The sequence below is a fragment of the Papilio xuthus genome, unplaced genomic scaffold (genome assembly GCF_000836235.2).
Source record: "Papilio xuthus unplaced genomic scaffold, Pxut_1.1 DF827714.1, whole genome shotgun sequence".
In the NCBI taxonomy this organism is placed as follows: Eukaryota; Metazoa; Arthropoda; class Insecta; order Lepidoptera; family Papilionidae; genus Papilio; species Papilio xuthus.
In genome coordinates this window covers 3,914,394-3,932,693 of record NW_013530935.1, presented here as the reverse complement: position 1 = coordinate 3,932,693, position 18,300 = coordinate 3,914,394, and the positions used below count along the sequence as shown (strand labels likewise).

The window sequence follows — 18,300 nt, the reverse complement described above, 5'->3', positions numbered from 1 at the left end:
ATACATCAATCCTTCATTTAACGTATGCATTAATTTTGACACTGGCCTTAAATGCATAAAATATCCAACAAGGATAGCTTGTAACAAAATACTAAATATTTATATCAGCATGAGGTGTTCGTAGCTGCATTATTTATGACAACGTGGCGCCTGAAGGCCAATCGGACAGTATTCATACATATTTATGCGACTGAAACTCAGCCAATGGATTTATATGGACATTATATATTATAGTAATATCCATAACCAATATATTTAACTTTGTTGTAAACAAAATTTATCAGTGAGTAGCGAATAAGTGGGGTAACGTTTAAGACGTGTTTACGCAGGCCAATTATTAATTCACCTAAGGAAATTAAAGCACTAAAGATTTATTCCTAAAACACGTTGTAGCAAACCTTTTGCCATCTTTCGCCTGGAAGTATAATTTTTTTTCCTGGCTGTGCTGGTTTCAATACAACAGGGCCATTGAAACCTCAATTAACCTAAATAAAGTTTGTATAAACGTAAAAGCCAATTTTAGAATGTTAGGTGTGCGTAATATTCCTTTTGTTATCCGAGATGTCATTGTGTTAGACAACCAATTTTTTTTTATAATAATCCTTGACTGTATAGATTGTTTTTTTTTTAAATACGTGTAAAATTATATGCAGAAGTAAATATTAACTGCCTAGATATGTTCACCGGCAATGTACGAAAAGACCATTGTTTGAAACTATCAACTTCCTAATGTAAAAATATGTAAATTGATAAATCAAACTTATTCTAAGTATAACTAATTCGATCGAAATTTATTAATGAATTCTTTTCGTTGTTGTCAAGGAAAGTTGTTGAATTTTACAATATTTTTTTGTGAAACTTCATGGAAACTTATGTGCCATGGCAACATTTCTATGTTTAAAACTATAATATAAATATTAATTTTATGAATTCTGTATCCGGTATCATTTATCCAATCTTTTATTTATAATTTCTAATTGCAAATCAATGATTTTCGTGTTCATTTTTGTCTCTCACATGCATGCATAAGTAAAACGTTGTTTCCTTTTTAAGAGAAATCCTAGTCTGAAGCTAGGTGCGCATCTGCAATTAAGAATGTTTATGGGCATCAGTCGCTTCGCCATTTCGACAAATTTAGGTGGACCGCTCGCTCGTTTGCAACCTTATAATGTAAAAAAGGTATTAGTGGCAAGAATTCAATCTTTTACTATGAAATTCGCATATAAGTTTGACCGCCATTGAAAACCATCGTCATGAAATTTTGCACACGTAATATACGATAATAGCAAAGTCAAGTATTTATTTAATTTTGTATTAAGTTTTATTCAGTACCAACATAATTCTCAATTCAAGAATTTCTTAAAGAAAAAAATGTGCGAAGTCGCAAGTCACAACTAGTATTCCGACATTTTGGTGGCAGGCGAGCGAGCTGGCGTTAGTAGGTCACGCAGCACGTGGCAGTAACACGTGTGCCTAGCCCCTGACACCAATATGCATCTCACTGCACCGTGCCTTTTACTTCAGTAATGTCGCTAACCGTTAACGGTCTAACGTACTTATTTTAGATTCACTATAAAATGTTCAAATAAAATTGTTCATGCTAGTTTATTTTTATTTTCCATTTTTGTTTAAAACAAATTCTACGTTTAGTATTGATGTAAAACAATAATTTTATTTATACTCTAAAGTAGTTTAAATGTCAAATATTAACTTATTATATTGTTTAAATGGTTTATATTTTATTTAATTTAATAATTATTTTTGTCATATAAATTTTACTTACTTTATACTTTGCTAACGAACCCGCACTGGGCCAGCGCGATTAACTATGGCCTAATCACCCTTAACTTAGGGTAGGCTCTGAGCCCCTCGGTGGGGACGTATAGTGAGCTGATGATGATGATACTTTGCTGGGTTATATTGTCGTATATTTTTCTAAATAACAAAATACCGTGGGTTTCTGAGAACAAAATCTCTGTATAAAACATATTGTCATCACGATCCCTTGGGTTATCCCTTGATATCTTGCTAAAAAGAAGCAAATGCATCGATAGAAAGTACACGCCAAAGGAATCATTGGTTGACATCTACCTCACTGAAGATGTGTAGTCGGCTTTATTATGAAAAACTTCATTACAAGCCTATTTGTTCTTCCAGACTATGTTCTAGATCTATGCCTAATTTCAGCGAGATCCATTGAGCCATTCTGGAGATACATTCTCCAGAACATACATCCAAAAATACGCATTAATAATATTAGTAACATTAAAAATATATAAATGCACATTGAAGCATTACTTATGCAACGCAAGCGAGTAGAGGTCTCAAATGATCATGCGCAACGTATACATTTATATCAGGGTTGCACGTAAAAGAAATCTTGCAAACACGTGTCGAGTACCGACACGTGAATAGCATATTTAAACACTATGACACACATATTAATTTAGGAGTAAGCAGCCTAGATGTATTTATGCTTTTTCAGTAATATATATTCTTACATTCTCTCAGTAAATGACATTATTTTTGGACGTTGCGTAACATTTATATGTACTTTTATAATGCGAAATAAATAAGAAGTAAATTTAGTTAACAACAGACATAAAATTGAAGCTGGCTTGTATCAAAATCTAAAAAAGTAAAATTATAAATGAAACGCTATTTGAAATAAAAGCTATCAAAAACGTTTTGTATTTTAATTCGCGCCTATTATTCATCGAACGGATTGGATTTGAATTAATGAATAATTTAAAATGCTTCGATCTGGATTTAAGTATGCTTTTCACGTGTGACGTTGCTAACAGCACGTGCGCTCTGACCCATTTCACATGAGGAAAAATCTCATTTGTTTCTTACATAAAATGTAACTAGTTATGTACTGTTCCCTGGACTCATAGATAAGTAATGTTTGTATGAGTATTTTGAAGCTGTTGGTTTTATCCATTGATCGGTTGATGCGATTGTAATGTGTGAGTTTTCAAAAAAATCCTTGTTATAACGTTGCTAAATGCGAATGTTTGGATGGACAGATGTATGGATGTTTTCTATGTAACTCTATAAAAGCTGAATGGATCTTAGTGAGATTTAAACAACGATAGTTGCAGTGTGTAAATAATATGGTAGGGTACAGATTTTTAATTCCACGGGGACGAAGTCGTGGGCAACAGCTAGTAACTAACTAGCAAATAGAGACAAATTTGACACTGTTAATGTGGAGAAAATGTATTAGCAATTTTGAATCTCAAACAAAAGACTTTGCCAGTGAATTATGGTCAGGGCGACCATTAGTTAAATGAAATTCTTTGTTGAACATAAATATTTAATTGAAGACACTATTATCACTATCGGTTTCGAATAAAAAATATAAACGCAAATAAATCTTATCAACTCTCCACGTGTCTAGTGTAGAGTCTGATTACAAGCCACGTGCAAAACGTGCCCAAAACTAAACGACGTCTTAAATTTATCACAACGTACACTTCCTGTTATTTTATCAGATATCTTATCATCATCAACAATTTTTTAACTGTTTTTCGTAGTAAAACTAGCTGATTTTAATTATTTTAAGTGAGTGGAATAATTTGGTTTGTTATGCTTTTCTTTTTCAATTTTCCATTTGCCGTATACCAATGTGTTTTTCAATTTCCCATTTACATATGTATATTTATCCGACGTTTTTACAGTGAAGGAAAACATCGTGATGCAACCTGCACATATCTGAGAATAAATTCAAACATATGTGTGAAGTCAACCAATCCACACTGGGCCAGCGTGGTTGGCCCAAACACCCGTAATTTTGGGTAGACTCCGAGCCCCTCAGTGGGGACTTATAGTGATCTGATGATGATGATACGACATTAAAACATTCATGGCAACCTTGCAAGTAGCATGGATTCGTGTTACAATAACTCATCGTATTAACACTAAATTTAGTTTTACAATCCTTAAAAAGTCATTAAGTTATAAAAAAATAATAAATTTTATTATCAGTAAACTTTTGCAAAAAGTTTCATCAATATTCAAAAAGTTAACAGACTTTTCAAACATTCGTGTATACGAACTTTTGTGTAATCAAAGTTATGCAAAGTTAGCGCAGCTGTTACGGACGAACTTTATACTTAGAAGCATTACTTAACTTTGCCCTTAAGTTATTATTGAAACATTTCAGGAACTGCGAACGTAAAAAGTAATTTTGGTTTCACTTATTTTATATTATAGTTTAATTATTTTATTAAAATAGTTTTCACAGAATAGAAGTAAATGCCGTTCTTTTTCAAAATCAATCAATAATACATCGACACAAAAGGATCACAAAGCAAACATTATTGACAGCACGCAACAAGTCGACCTTTTTTTTATGAAGAGCGTGTTTTATACAGGAATAATTCTATCACGTTGGCTGGCATGTGCTACGAATAACAAAGGAATAAAGATCAGAACCAACACGTCATATTTTGTAAAGAGACATGATCAAAATCTTGATTTTTTATAACATTATAACTCTATAATACCAATTTATAAATTAAGATAATAAGCCGATGAAGGCATTTAAAATAGGTTATGATTTTAAATACTAAATTTAGTTTACTGGCATGATTTATATTTTGTTCAAACGTGCCGTTTACAAGAATTAAAAAAAATCTTCAAAAAAGGTTAATAATCTCTATTACATACCTTTTATAAGTTTTAGACAAATAACAGCTAATTTTAATGCATACTAGAGACTATACAACTAAAAGCTACCATAGAATCGAATGTACCCTACTGTAGTAATACTTTGGTAGCCATAGCATCTAAATATAAACTCAATTAGTCACATTAGCATATCAACGTGCTGCTTCCAAGTGATAAAAGAACCGTGTGTACCGCGCACGTTGTGGGGGCACATTGTCAGCTGCGCGCCGACAACCAGCGCGGCACGCCACCCTGCAACGTGCAATGGAAACACGCCACGCCACTCCCACAAACAGAAATACCCAGTCTCGGCGCATTATCAGTCACGTAGTTTTAAAGCCAACTAGAGATAAATTTGACTACAAAACATTGTAATTTTATTTTGTACTAGCTGTCGCCCGCGACTCCATCCACGTGGAGTTAAAAAACTTAATAAGTAGCCTATGTATTCTTCCAGACTATATTTTTATCTGTGCAAAATTTCAACAAGATCCGTTGAGCCATTCCGGAGCTAACTTCAAACAAACATCCATACATCCGTCCATAGTAAGATAATAAGTCTAACCATACCGTTATCTCTGTTATTCTTTTTGAAATAACATAAACAACATTGTGTAGAGAACAGTCAAAAATCTCTGTATAAAACATATCATCATTTCTGTCATAACCTTTGGCGAAACAGAGATAGTAATATGTTTTAAACGGAGATTTTGGTCTCAGAAACCCACCATTATGGAGATTCTAAAGTATGATAAATAAGGTCTTCTTTTATCAAACTTTTTGGTAACACACCAAAATTGTAAAAAAATTTTGATTTCTATCTTTAGTTATTTCTTAAATTATTTTTAGCTCACTTCACTAAAAAGTCACTTCAGAACAAAGTGCACGAAAAGGTAAAAATAACTAAAAATAAACAAAATGATCACGACTTGTGTATGCATCATTATCTTACGACGTACAACAAGACAACGTGCTTGGAATATTTACAGCAAAGTTTGCAACGTGCGACCGAACGACAACATTTGACATCACATGAATTATTAATAGAACTTTATCATACGTAATGTTTACGTCTCTTCGTGTCTTATAAGATGAACCAGATGATATTTACTGGGGTAAATTCTTGAGGAAGCAATTCATTCAATATTGTTTAAATAAATAATTAATATGTTGGCCAAAATAAATGAGGAAAATGCCCAATATTTTTTGATAATTATTTTTGCTAAATCCTTAAAGATGGTATTTTTCTTATAAATTGTATTAAATAATTTAAATTATTATAGATTTTATATATTTTTGTAGCAATAGTAAGATAATATTTCTGAACGAAACTGCATTTATTTTATCTGTGCACGCATTCATTTCGCGCCACTTCTGGTCACAATACGCGGGAATTTGCGCACGTTTTGTACCGAACATGGCCGCAAACGTGATCTTATTATTATAATTACATGCTGTAAACCCATGTCCATTATAAAAAAAAAAAACTAATTATTCATACCTGTCGAGTATCTGACACTAATTAATATAACAAAAAATCCTTTAAAGCAACAATCATCTTATTGTGATTTAGTTATAGGTATTCTATAAAGATATTATGGTTAACTAGCATCTTAAACAACTAACTTCTAAATTTTCGCTTTTATAATATTAGTTAGATTATTTTTCCTATAAAAAGGTTTTAGTCACGTTGACATTTTCTATAACAGAGTTTCATATAACAGCAATAAAAGGGATCACTAAACGAGTCACTTAGTGTTAGTTTTAATATTATAAGAGAAATCTACACAATTTATTTGCTTGCTATGGAATAGCAAAACATTAGATGTCTCTGGAACTGACGGAAATGTGGAAATATCCAACAAAAATATGGACTGCGTAATGTTACACATGCAACAGAACGTGTCTTGTAAAGTGAGCACCAACGTGCGCCGCGCCCGGACCTAGCCGCGTGCCTCACACATACCTCACTTACAACACCTTGCTTTGACACCAAAGAGTTTCAAATAGAATTTGAGTATAGAGTGGACATTACGGACAATTTATTTAAAATATTTTAAGCATAATCGCGCATCAGTACCACTATCTTTCACAATAATAATGTCGATAAACGAAACTCTACCAATAACAGAGTTCTTTGACTTTAGAAGTCTAACAATTGTGGAAATATTAGGTAAAATTTTATCAAAATCATTTTTTACATTAATCTTGGTATGTCTGTGTTGACCTTTATGCTGTTGCGTACTCTGAAGTGTGGCGTTGGTGATGAATCATATGTGGCGTTATGCGACGACTGCTATACGTCATATTCAATATGATGCGACTTCCATTACTTCTTTAAGACTGACTTGTTTGTAGGTACCTGAAATACTTAGGTATTTTGACTGACATCGTGTTTAGGGCTGTAAAGCGCAGAGGCAGCCCTAATAAATTAATAATAAAATACCTAGGATTTCTTCAGGAACTCTTGTTACTATAGTTTTCATCGTTACTTGTGTATTTAGTAACTATAAAACGATCTCATTATAGAGAACACTAGTAATTATAGTGAATTATTTTGTTACATAAGTTAATGTGCGTAAAGTTTAGCATATATCTACACGCTTTATTTTTTAATTGCATGTCGATGTATGATCACAAAAATCACAAGTCATTAGTCGTCACAGACGTTTGGAATGAATTATAGTTAACACGAGCACGTGCAACACAATGCGTGGTAAAACCATCCGACCGCATTTATCGGGGAAAAACGGGTTACCAGCTAAATGTCACAATTAATTCCACAAAAATGGGGAAAATTTTCTTTTTAAAATATTGTTATTTCAAAACGTATTAGTAAACTATTCACAAATAATAATACTTAAAATTCTTCATTGATTTTTGTACGCTTTGTGTGGAACAAAGAACATTTAATGTAAGTGAAGATTCTAGCTTGTCTTGTCTGTATATTATTGTCTAACATTTACTGACTTAGTATTGGCTTTCTCTTGCATATTGAGAATATGTGTATTGTGAATCTTCATTTAGTATTTTGATTTTAAGAAATTCATTTATCATTACTATAATTAATATTAATAATGAAATGATTTAATAGATGTATTCCAAACAAGATTCGAATTAGAAAATACATCATTTCCAATTAAATTATTAAAAAAAAACAAATCTATTTATGGGGTAATTTGAATTATTTTACAACAACACCGCTTTCTATCTCGCTCTTATGAAGCGTGGCCCGACCGCTTGCTGGCGCGCCATCGATTTCCAAAGTCGCGAATCGTCGTCAATTCTCCGCTCAGCACTCGAGCAACACAGACGTTCCGCGCAACAAAAGCAACAGATTAACTGACTGTTCTCTGTTCAGTGTTTTGTGAAACCAGCAAGCTGTGTTATTCAAAGAAAATGTGTGAAAAGAGAACGAGAAAAATTAAAAAAGGTATGTGCATTTTTTAATAAATAACTTAGTAGAATTGAGGACAATTTATTTCCTAAGCCGTAGTTCAACTAGTTTTCCAACGACTATGCACTGACCTACCGCAAACAATGACGTGCCGAGTGAAATCATTCAGGATTGTGCGAATAACAAACAATATTATGAGCATTATCTAGACATCATTTTAAATTATTAAAAATTTTAAAAACAACAATAAGTTAATAAAATTATTATTTTTATTTATGTAGTCTAATATTTATTTCACTGGACATTACTTCAAATAGAAATATAGACGGAAACTTAAATACATTTTTTTTATAATTATGTACAAGTATAGCTACAGTGCCTACGTAACATGCGACACATGCCTACGACTATAATCCTGTCACTTTCGGGAGTTACTAAATAAAAGATAATTAAATGTTATCGCCTATAAGATTAATGTTTTACAATTAATATTACAATCGCAAAATGATAATTTTTTGTTTACAAACTCAACTATGTGACGTAACATATCGTTGTTTACATTTTACAGCGTGGGAATGTGACTTTTACTTTTAGAATGTAAACAAATTGTATTATATTTTGTGAGAATGGGAAACTGAAAAGAAAACTAATTATTTTAATTTTTAATTCTAAACTTTGAAGGAATACATTCAGATAGTAAATCGACAGTATATTCTCAATAGATTTATTATAACCTTACGTCAAATTGTGATCGCTTAAGAACTTTCCAAACCATTTACCGTTGGTTTTTGAGACAAAAATCTCTATAAGATATATCTCCATCCCTGTTATTATCTTTGACAAAACAGAGATAACAATATGTTTTAAAAGGAGATTTTGGTCACAGTGAAAGTTCTTTCACACGACTTGTAAGCTCGAAGTGAACGGTATAAACAAAACATGTATTTTATAACAATCTGTGCTCATTATATCTGAAGATTTTGTACTTAATAGACCTCCGTCCCCGCACCACGTCGCCCCCGCACTCGCTCACGTTAAGATCAATACGGTTACCGACCATTTATTTGATATTAAAAGGCAGTATTTCGTATATGGTGATGTCTAGAATACGACTTCGTCTGATTTAAAGAATCTCTTCATCTTCGTTATATATGTACCGTAATTTCATCTCTATCCATTTATTTAATTTGGAAAACTTATACATAAAAAGTGAGGTTTTTGAAGATAATAAGAATACCGTTTATGTTATCTTTTTTTATAGAAACGATCACACCTGATGTGGTCGAAAGATGGTACGCTCTAGCTTAGTAAATAGTTATTCACTCTACTCTTGAAGACTCCTTACATACTTGGACGGAAAAACTCTCGTCGTCAATTTGTTTCAATCGTTTGCAGTACGCAAGGATCGATGATTTAAACCTTAAATCATGTGCACGGAATTCAATTTTAATGTCTTGATCACCGATGCTTTTTAATGTTTATTTTAACAACAAAAGTTACGACAGTTGTTGCAATATAAATTTATTAAATAATTATACATATCTACGGAACAAACATAACTCTCTATCGCAAAGGAACAGAATTGCATGCTTCCGGTGATATTACAATGCACTTCCGGTAAAGATCGCAAATACTCAGACAATATATTTTTCAAAGCGTAGGAAAATTGTATTTTTAAATTAAAGTAAAAAGTTAAAACTAACTTATTAGAAAAGTAGTTTCTACTTCTATTGATATATTTTATATAGTAATGTAAATATGCCTAGAAATTTTTAATAACATCCTTTAAGTTAACATACCACACAAACCATGATATTTTAACCTTCTAAAAGCCCTAAGGTAATAAAATAACTTGTTTATAATTTGAATAATTAACATGACAACGATAAAAAAACAATTTATATACATAATATAATGAAAACATATAATATCACACGTTTTATGTATGTTAATTAAAGCACATATGTTACTTAAATTCTCACCTATTTACTACCATATTGAAAAACATGTCTTGTTGAAATATATTTCATTGCAAAGTGTTTGTTTCTTATTTCGTACGTAATCTATTTATAGCATTTTTAATTCCTTTATCATTAGCATACAGTCCTTTTCATTATAACTTCACAATATCAATAATTAAAAATGAATGTCATTATTTTATCATGAATAACAAAACGAGGAAACGTAGGCATTTACAATTTTTTTAATCATATATTTACCTACATATACAGATATAGCGGCTATAAAATAAATGTTACTTATCCCACACGTGTTTTGAACATTTATGTAAACTCAATGTTATAAAATTATAATGTAAGCTCGACTTTTGTAAGCCTTCATCGGTTATCTATTCCATAAGCTAAATTCTCACGTAAAGAATTATATAGGAGTAAAAGATTCAAATTATTTCAAATATTACGGGGCTAATAATGTTATGGTATGATAAAAACTTTAAGCGATAAACCCAGTAATTATAAAAGAACAAAACATGCAAATGTAGTCGAGATAAGTAAATTTAAGCGTTGCATTCAATGACCTAGAAAGGTGAGGAGTCTACCTGACCGTAATGTAACGTAAGTCTGCCAAGATCATGCGAAATGTAAATCCGTTGTCTGTCTGGAATTCAATGCTTTTATCTACTTATTGTAATTTATCTATAAGGAGAAAAAGAATAATTTAAAAGATACGGAAATATACTACTGTATTTATACCGTTGTAAGTAAATTAACTAACCATTTGTCTAAATAAAAAAAGATCGTAATCAATCTCCAAAGTTTTATAGTCATATAGTCGTGAGATCTAATACACAAAAATATAGAAACCGGTATTGAATTATATAAACTAAAGGAAATAAAAAAGCTATAAATAAAATATTGCATAAACAAAAACGTGTTTTATGTAACAGCAATTACTGAACGCATTCATCCTTGCACAAATTTCCCAACGTAACAGTCACGTGGCCACACATTCGCGCGCTGTTTTTGTTGATGGCCATTTTTGGACGCATACGATACATTAACGTGACTCTTTGGTGTTTGCATCCATTATTTATATAAGGTTTTACGTAGACTTGTATATAATTAAGTTCCGTTGTGACCGAAAGGAGCTTAAGCGACCTAAACTTGTTTTGATGTGTGAGGTGTCACTCAATTCCTGACGTAGGAATACAATCAGTCCGGTATTTTTTAGTTTAAGTAGTAATTAATAGTTTTTTATCTGATGGGATGGAACTGGAATTACGTCGAATTTAATAAATATTACATTATATATGTGCATAATTATGTGCATCATATCTATATCTACATATGTCAAAATATTAATCTTTAAAATCACATCGTCAAAACTTCACATGTTTTTTCAAAGAAGACATAAGCGTCGTTTACTGTAGAAAGTTATTATTAAACTATTAATGATAAATCTTTTTTCAGTAAATTAATAATAATAATGTCTCACTTTTGATGGTTTTTAATGTAATATAATTTTAATAATTAAATTTATGTTTATAACAAAGATCTGGTAATATTTTTACGAAAAAAAATGTAGAAGTAAAAATATGTACTTTTGCGCTTAAAGTTTTACCGTTACTGACGGGTTAATGTACTGCTCATGAATGTACATAATATGCAGCTAACATATAAGTATTCAAAATGACAAAAAATATAGCGTCAGGTCTTCACCGAGCATACATTTGAACTTCATTATTATAATTTTACATATTTTTTACCATTTTAAACTGTAATTTACACAAATTAAATGTAAATTAACCAATTTTTACTATGAAGCCAAAATGTTAAAAATAAATCGAAATAATACATAGAACCTAACTAGCGCGAATATTTTCAAGACGTACATTCGTAACGTCATCGATTCTCAAAACATTCTCACGAATGCTTGACACTCGGATACTTTTAGATCTTTTCATGGATGAAATTGCATGAGTAGTATTAACTAAATAAATGCTGGCCTATAGATAGTACAGGCACATGTAGCAAGATAGTTGCATCACGTTGCAGTAGAGAGCGGTGTTTGATTACGAGGAATGGCGTAAGAGCCCACGTGACTACGCTATGTGCATTCAACAGTTCAACGCTCCTGTCATTGTGCGGTGGATATTTGCGATAGGTGTCAGGCTTTTAGTTATAGATAGATTTTCCGGTTTTTGTGCTATTGTAATAAATTCAATTGGTGCGATGAGCTCGTGTAGAAAAAAATATTTTATCAAAATTACAAAGTATTACTACGCTCTATTTACATTACATTCGTATCTACAATTTTTGGATAAAATTAGTAGGATAATAAATAGCTTTATTCACAAAAAAGTAACGAGAGTGTTATGAGTACTGTATCGCACTAAAAAGGCCGTACTCTCTTCGGTGAGATAAACAATCAAAACTACAATAAAATGTTTCACACGACTTACTTCAAGGTCATTTATGTTTACTAATTAACCAATTTCTCATTGTTACAGGATCACAATTAGCCCGCGTTCGCGAGGCCAGACGCGCTCAGCGTCTCAACTGGCGCGCTACGAACACCGCAAGAAGTAACAACCCAAATCCAACACCATGCCCCGCTATGGAGGCACGAAAGACCGCACAAAACCGCGTCATACTCGAACTAGCGTGGAAAACGATCGCACTAATGCACAAAAACAGACTGATCCAACAGAAAATCATCGCTCTTCAGAAGGAAACGTCAGAATTCGTCGCCGCCATGATGAACAACCCTGAAAACAGACGACGCTATATGGAACAAATATGTCTTATTGACGCTCAGCGTCAAAACATTGATGCTATCAAACCCATAAAAATAGAGCCAGACGCGTAAATGATGGGAATGGATGAATGGAACTTAAAGAGTGAATGATGGGTGTAACCTGATTGTGATCTGCGAATTATATTCGTGCTTTGATCTTTCTTATCTAACGTATATTTATTATAATAAGACTATTAGTGTTACTTGAATATATCTCAGCAGGGATGATTGATATTGTAATGCATTCGATTTTAAAAGCGCAAAATACCCTTATTCGAGATATTTAATATTTAATAGAACATAACATTCGATATTTATTGTACATTTAAAAATGCATAATTTAATTAAAAATAAGCTTAATATTGATTAAAATGTGTAATTGAAAAAATATTTATTTTAATATCATTCATGCCATTAAAATATCGATACTTTGGCTCCTAGACTATAAAATATCTAATGAACTACAATATCGATCATCCTTAGAAATTATCCTGATCCTTTTTGTATTGCTATATATCTGACAGCCTTAGTTATATCCAAGTCGATGTACTTATTAAGATATAAAAGCTTTTTGATTTAATTAAATCACGGCTTCCAGCAATAATACTTAACTGCAGTGTCTTACTAAAACGTTGTGGTTAAATATATGTAGTTATTCTTGTTGTTAATTAAAAATAACTGAGGTTGTATCTAAGAGGCTGGTTTATATGTACATATACATTTGTAAAGAATCTTCGTACCATTTTAGTATAACTTTTTATTATATTTTCGTGTTTAAAAATGGAAATATAAGGATGCAGTGGATTGTATTTCCAAAAGATTCCCAAAATATGTAGTATTAAAAAAATGAATGACCGTGGTATTAAAAGATGTTGCCTCTTACAGACTGGTTTAAAATAATTCATAGTTTGTTTTTAAAAAAAAGTTAAAAGGCCATTTTTTTTATAAGTTCTTAATGCACGAATGGCTATAGAATATTGTCTATTGTGCGTTCAATAATAATTCAATGATTTCTTCTATTGTTACATTATTAGAACGCCTTGAGCCATAGTCTCTTTGCTTTGTATTACATAATATTATTTATGGTACGAAGAAAGCTTGAATTGGTTAAAAAATACTCCTAGTTTAAGTCAAAACGACAGTATGTTGTTTTTTTTGCTTAACGTCAATAAGTGCATCCTTTTACTTATAAGAAAATACATATAGAGAACTTTAATATTTTAAGTTTTTTTCGTCACTCTGTTGGTCTAGATTGCATTTAATAGAACGTAGATAACCCAATGCACAGATCTACCAAACACTGTGTTCATTTTAACGTACCTAGAACTTACATTTTTTTTATTTAGTTACACAATTTAATTATTAAGTGTGTAGTGTGTAGCCATATGTAATATTTATGAAATGGTTGTACAAGTTTCAAATGTACACAGATTCGAGTATGAATGAATACCATTTTATTTGTTTGAACAAAAGAGGTTTCAAAGACAAAATAGTGTGACTGTTTGCGTCATAATATGGTCACTTTTTAAATACAACATGGTATATGGGAGTTTTAAATTGTTATGAATGTTAATGTTAAAAATAAAAGTATTATTATTATAATGGCACAACTCTCCCCGTGTTTTAAATTCTATGCATGTTACGCTTAAAAAGACCTGTGTATATGTATGTGGTTTATGATTGTTGTAATAAAAATATACTAGTCCTTCGCAAATAAAAACTTATTTTATTACAAACAAGCTATCGCCAGCGACTCCGTCCGCGTGGATATATAAAAAAATATTAATATATAGATAAGTTAAATAAAAAGCGGCTCTTCAAGCCATAAATTCGAAAAAAAAAAGTATCCTACGTCCGTGTCCTGGCACTAAGCTACCTCCTCGCAAATTTTCAGCCGTTCTTGAGTTATAAATAGTGTAACTAACACGACTTTCTTATTTACCCAAATATAACCATAGTATATCTTACAATATCTTACCAGTATACCAATTCCTGTCAGATTTCAGAATAACAATCCCAAAGTCAAAATATCAAATCGTATTGGTAAAGCTTATTGGAATCAAGAATGACGGATAAGAGAAAATAAAACTCCCCATATCTTTACTAACAATATGTCCAAGTGAATTTAATTTTAATTGAATCTTAAATATAATGCATGAGATCAAACTCTAGTTCTCTCCTCTTCCTCTTCCCCTTGGAGAAAAGGTTAATGGGTTAAGTAAGACATAACTATCTATTACCTATTTAAGGTATCATATGTCCACTTTAAAAAAATGTTTCAGTTTATCATTTCCATTGATTTCGATCAATAAGCTCGATGCAACGAGCGTCGATGGCGCAGTTGGTAAGCGGTTAATCGGACCAAACCGTAATCTAAAACGTCAAGGTTCTCAAGATCTCCATCAGAGCATGGGTAGGCTAAGCCTTTTGTTGAACACATAAAATAATGAGCTGACGACGATATTATACGTAAAGATTTTAAAGGATTGAAAACAATTATTAAAAGTGGTATAAGGAAAATTTGCTACTGCTATTTGTACAGGTGCAGGCTTAAAAACATAAACTGCAGAAGAACTGTGTAACAAAATTCTTCACAACTTCTTTTTTATTAACTTTATTCATATTTTATTAATTAAAAATTATCTTGTAAAAATAAACACTTTTTAATTTCGAAATGAAAAGAAATGATTTTGTAATTCATGAAAAAACACATCGAATTATTGCCATTTTCGAAACTTTGACAAATAGCAGATGATAAGTGACAGACAGTGACAGCTGCTTGCATTGAACATCATAGGTTATGTGTTTAAATAATAATTTAATCCTAATAATTAAATGAAAATTACAACAATTATAGCAATATTTTACAAACACAGTTATCTTCACATACGTAAAATAGACAAACACAATGAAAGCACTCATACAGCGGGTTAAAAATGCTAAAGTGACCGGTAAGTTCTGTTGTCTGAATAACCCTCATTTAACAGTTTATTTCAGTATTAATAAGACAAAGCCACTCCGTTAAATAACATGCCTTTTAATGTGCAAAATCTGACTATAGGATCTCATTTCCAGTTAGAATAATTTTAGAATTTATTTTGGTTTAAGGAAAGATTGAAAGATGATAGTGGTCTTTAATATTGATATTAAAAGTAAAATATGTTGTACAATTAGAAATTGAATTTGCTGCAACTATAGAAAAACCTTATACTTGTACTAATCTACATATATTTATTCTAGTTAGAGGATTAAAATGAAACTTATTTTTTTTTCAGTAAATGATGAAGTAATAAGCAGTATAGAGCAAGGAGCATGTGTATTAATTGGGATATGCAGTAGTGATACCATAAAAGACATGGAGTATATGTAAGTGAATATAATTTCCAATGAATTAAGGTTCCATCCACACCACCTGGATGGCTGGCATTCCACAACGTTGCGATTCTCGCGCAACTTCTTGCCTCGCACAGCCGCGTTGTGGAACGGTCTGTCCTCGGCGGTATTTCCAAACCAATATGACTTAGGGTCCTTCAAGAAGCGAGCCTATCACCACCTCAAAGGCCGGCAACGCATCTGCGGTTCCTCTGGTATTGTTGATGTCCATGGGCGTCGTTGAACACTTCGGTGTTCCCGCTGCTCGTTTGCCCCCTTCTGTTATAAAAAAAAAATAATAATAATATACTTTTAACAACTCTAAGAAAGTCAGACCCAGAACATACTACCAAAACCAAATTTAATACTTGATTTACTAAACTGAATTCAAAATTAGAAAAAAATATTTTTAACCTACATTTTTAAATAAATGCTTTACTGTAACACTAATTTACACTTATGTGGATCCATTGACTCCTTAACTACTGATAAGCCCTGTACTTCAGGAGCCTATCTCTTCCTCTTATTATAAATTTGATTTTGCATTTAGTGCCTAAAGAAAAAAATTAATTAATTATGAGTTGGTTCGGATTTGGCTTTTAAATATTTATACTTTTGTTCTTATATTTCAGAGTGCGAAAGCTGTTAAGTATAAGGTTATTTGATGATGAAAATCATAAACGATGGCAGAAAAGTATTGTAGATAAGCAATTTGAAATACTATGTGTCAGTCAATTCACTCTATACAATACATGGAAGGTTGGTTTAATTTATAACATTTTTAATAATATTAAAACCATTAAATCTTGATAATATTTCAGATATTTATGTCTATTTATTTCAAGATAATGAGAAGGATAAATTAACAAGAATTTTATTATGTCTTCAGGGTAACAAGCCTGATTTTCACAAGGCAATGGCTGCTGACAGATCAAAGGAGTTCTACGAGCAATTCATTCAAATGCTAAGAGAAAAATACAAGCCAGATAAAGTTAAAGGTATGCATACATATCAAATATCACCGGCAAATTCTAAGTGGCACACATTTGTTTTTTATCTAAGCAAATTGCATATAAACCTTAATGGATATATGGCTTGGTGGGCATAAGAAACACTATATTATGCCTTTTGTACCATTTTAAATGTTGAAGTAGGTTTTATATATTTTTTTAAACCAACCAATAGCAGCACCTCTCCGATTCAACTAAACATTGTTGACAAATAAATTCATTCACACATTAATTAATGACAACCGATTTTTTTTTTTTTTTAAGTATCACCTTTACAAAGTGTCTAAATATAATCGAAAATATTCGACCGATTTTTATTTCCGTTTTATTTGGTTGGTATTAGAATAGGCAAATTGTTCCATCGACAAGGACGCCATCGTTTTTAAAATTTCCAGCAGAATTGGTTGTAAAGTGAATTTTCTTTAACTCTTAGTTATTTATGTTTATGATTGATGATAAAAATATCTATTTTCAGATGGTGTATTTGGTGCGTACATGCAAGTATCAATACAAAATGACGGTCCCGTTACATTGGAGATAGAATCACCATCTAATACACAAAATAAAACTCCCAATTCTCTCACAGATGGCGTTGTAATTAAAGACTAGCATTTTAATATGTAATTTTATTTTGTACTAATTGAATTAAAAAAAAATATTAGCAGCATATGTGTTCGGAGGAGGAGCGTCGGTGGCTCAGGGGTCACGCACTTGACTTGCAATCTGCAGGTCCTGGGTTCGAATCCCGCCATGCACCAATGTGTTTTTCGATTTCCGATTTACATATGTACATTTATCTGACGTTCTTACGGTGAAGGAAAACATCGTGATGCAACCTGCACATATCTGAGAAGAAATTCAAAGATGTGTGTGAAGTCAACCAACCCACACTTGGCCAGCGTGGTTGACTATGGCCTAATCACCCTTAACTTAGGGTAGGCTCCGAGCCCCTCGGTGGGGACATATAGTGAGCTAATGATGATGATATGTGTTCTTTCTGGCTATGTTCTACAATTATGCCAAATTTCATCAAGATCCATGCAGCCATTCTGTAGATACCTTCAAAAAAACATCTATCTAAACATTCTCATT

The 18,300-nt window shown here is 31.8% G+C and overlaps 2 protein-coding genes across 2 annotated transcripts; both read left to right on the top strand.

Annotated features, from left to right (window-relative positions):
• The first annotated feature begins 7,940 nt into the window (after positions 1–7,940).
• Cipc (Clock interacting protein circadian) lies at positions 7,941–14,540 on the top strand. Its single transcript, XM_013310519.1, has 2 exons — positions 7,941–8,107; positions 12,540–14,540. Exons 1-2 carry the CDS (start codon positions 8,074–8,076, stop codon positions 12,896–12,898), a joined length of 393 nt encoding a protein of 130 aa, XP_013165973.1. The 5' UTR covers positions 7,941–8,073; the 3' UTR covers positions 12,899–14,540.
• Positions 14,541–15,590: 1,050 nt separating this feature from the next.
• On the top strand, positions 15,591–17,865 carry Dtd (D-aminoacyl-tRNA deacylase). The gene is made up of 5 exons (XM_013310488.1): positions 15,591–15,777; positions 16,102–16,192; positions 16,831–16,957; positions 17,088–17,196; positions 17,684–17,865. The coding sequence occupies exons 1-5, from the start codon at positions 15,735–15,737 to the stop codon at positions 17,815–17,817; spliced, it is 504 nt and encodes a 167-aa protein (XP_013165942.1). The 5' UTR covers positions 15,591–15,734; the 3' UTR covers positions 17,818–17,865.
• The last annotated feature ends 435 nt before the right edge of the window (positions 17,866–18,300 follow it).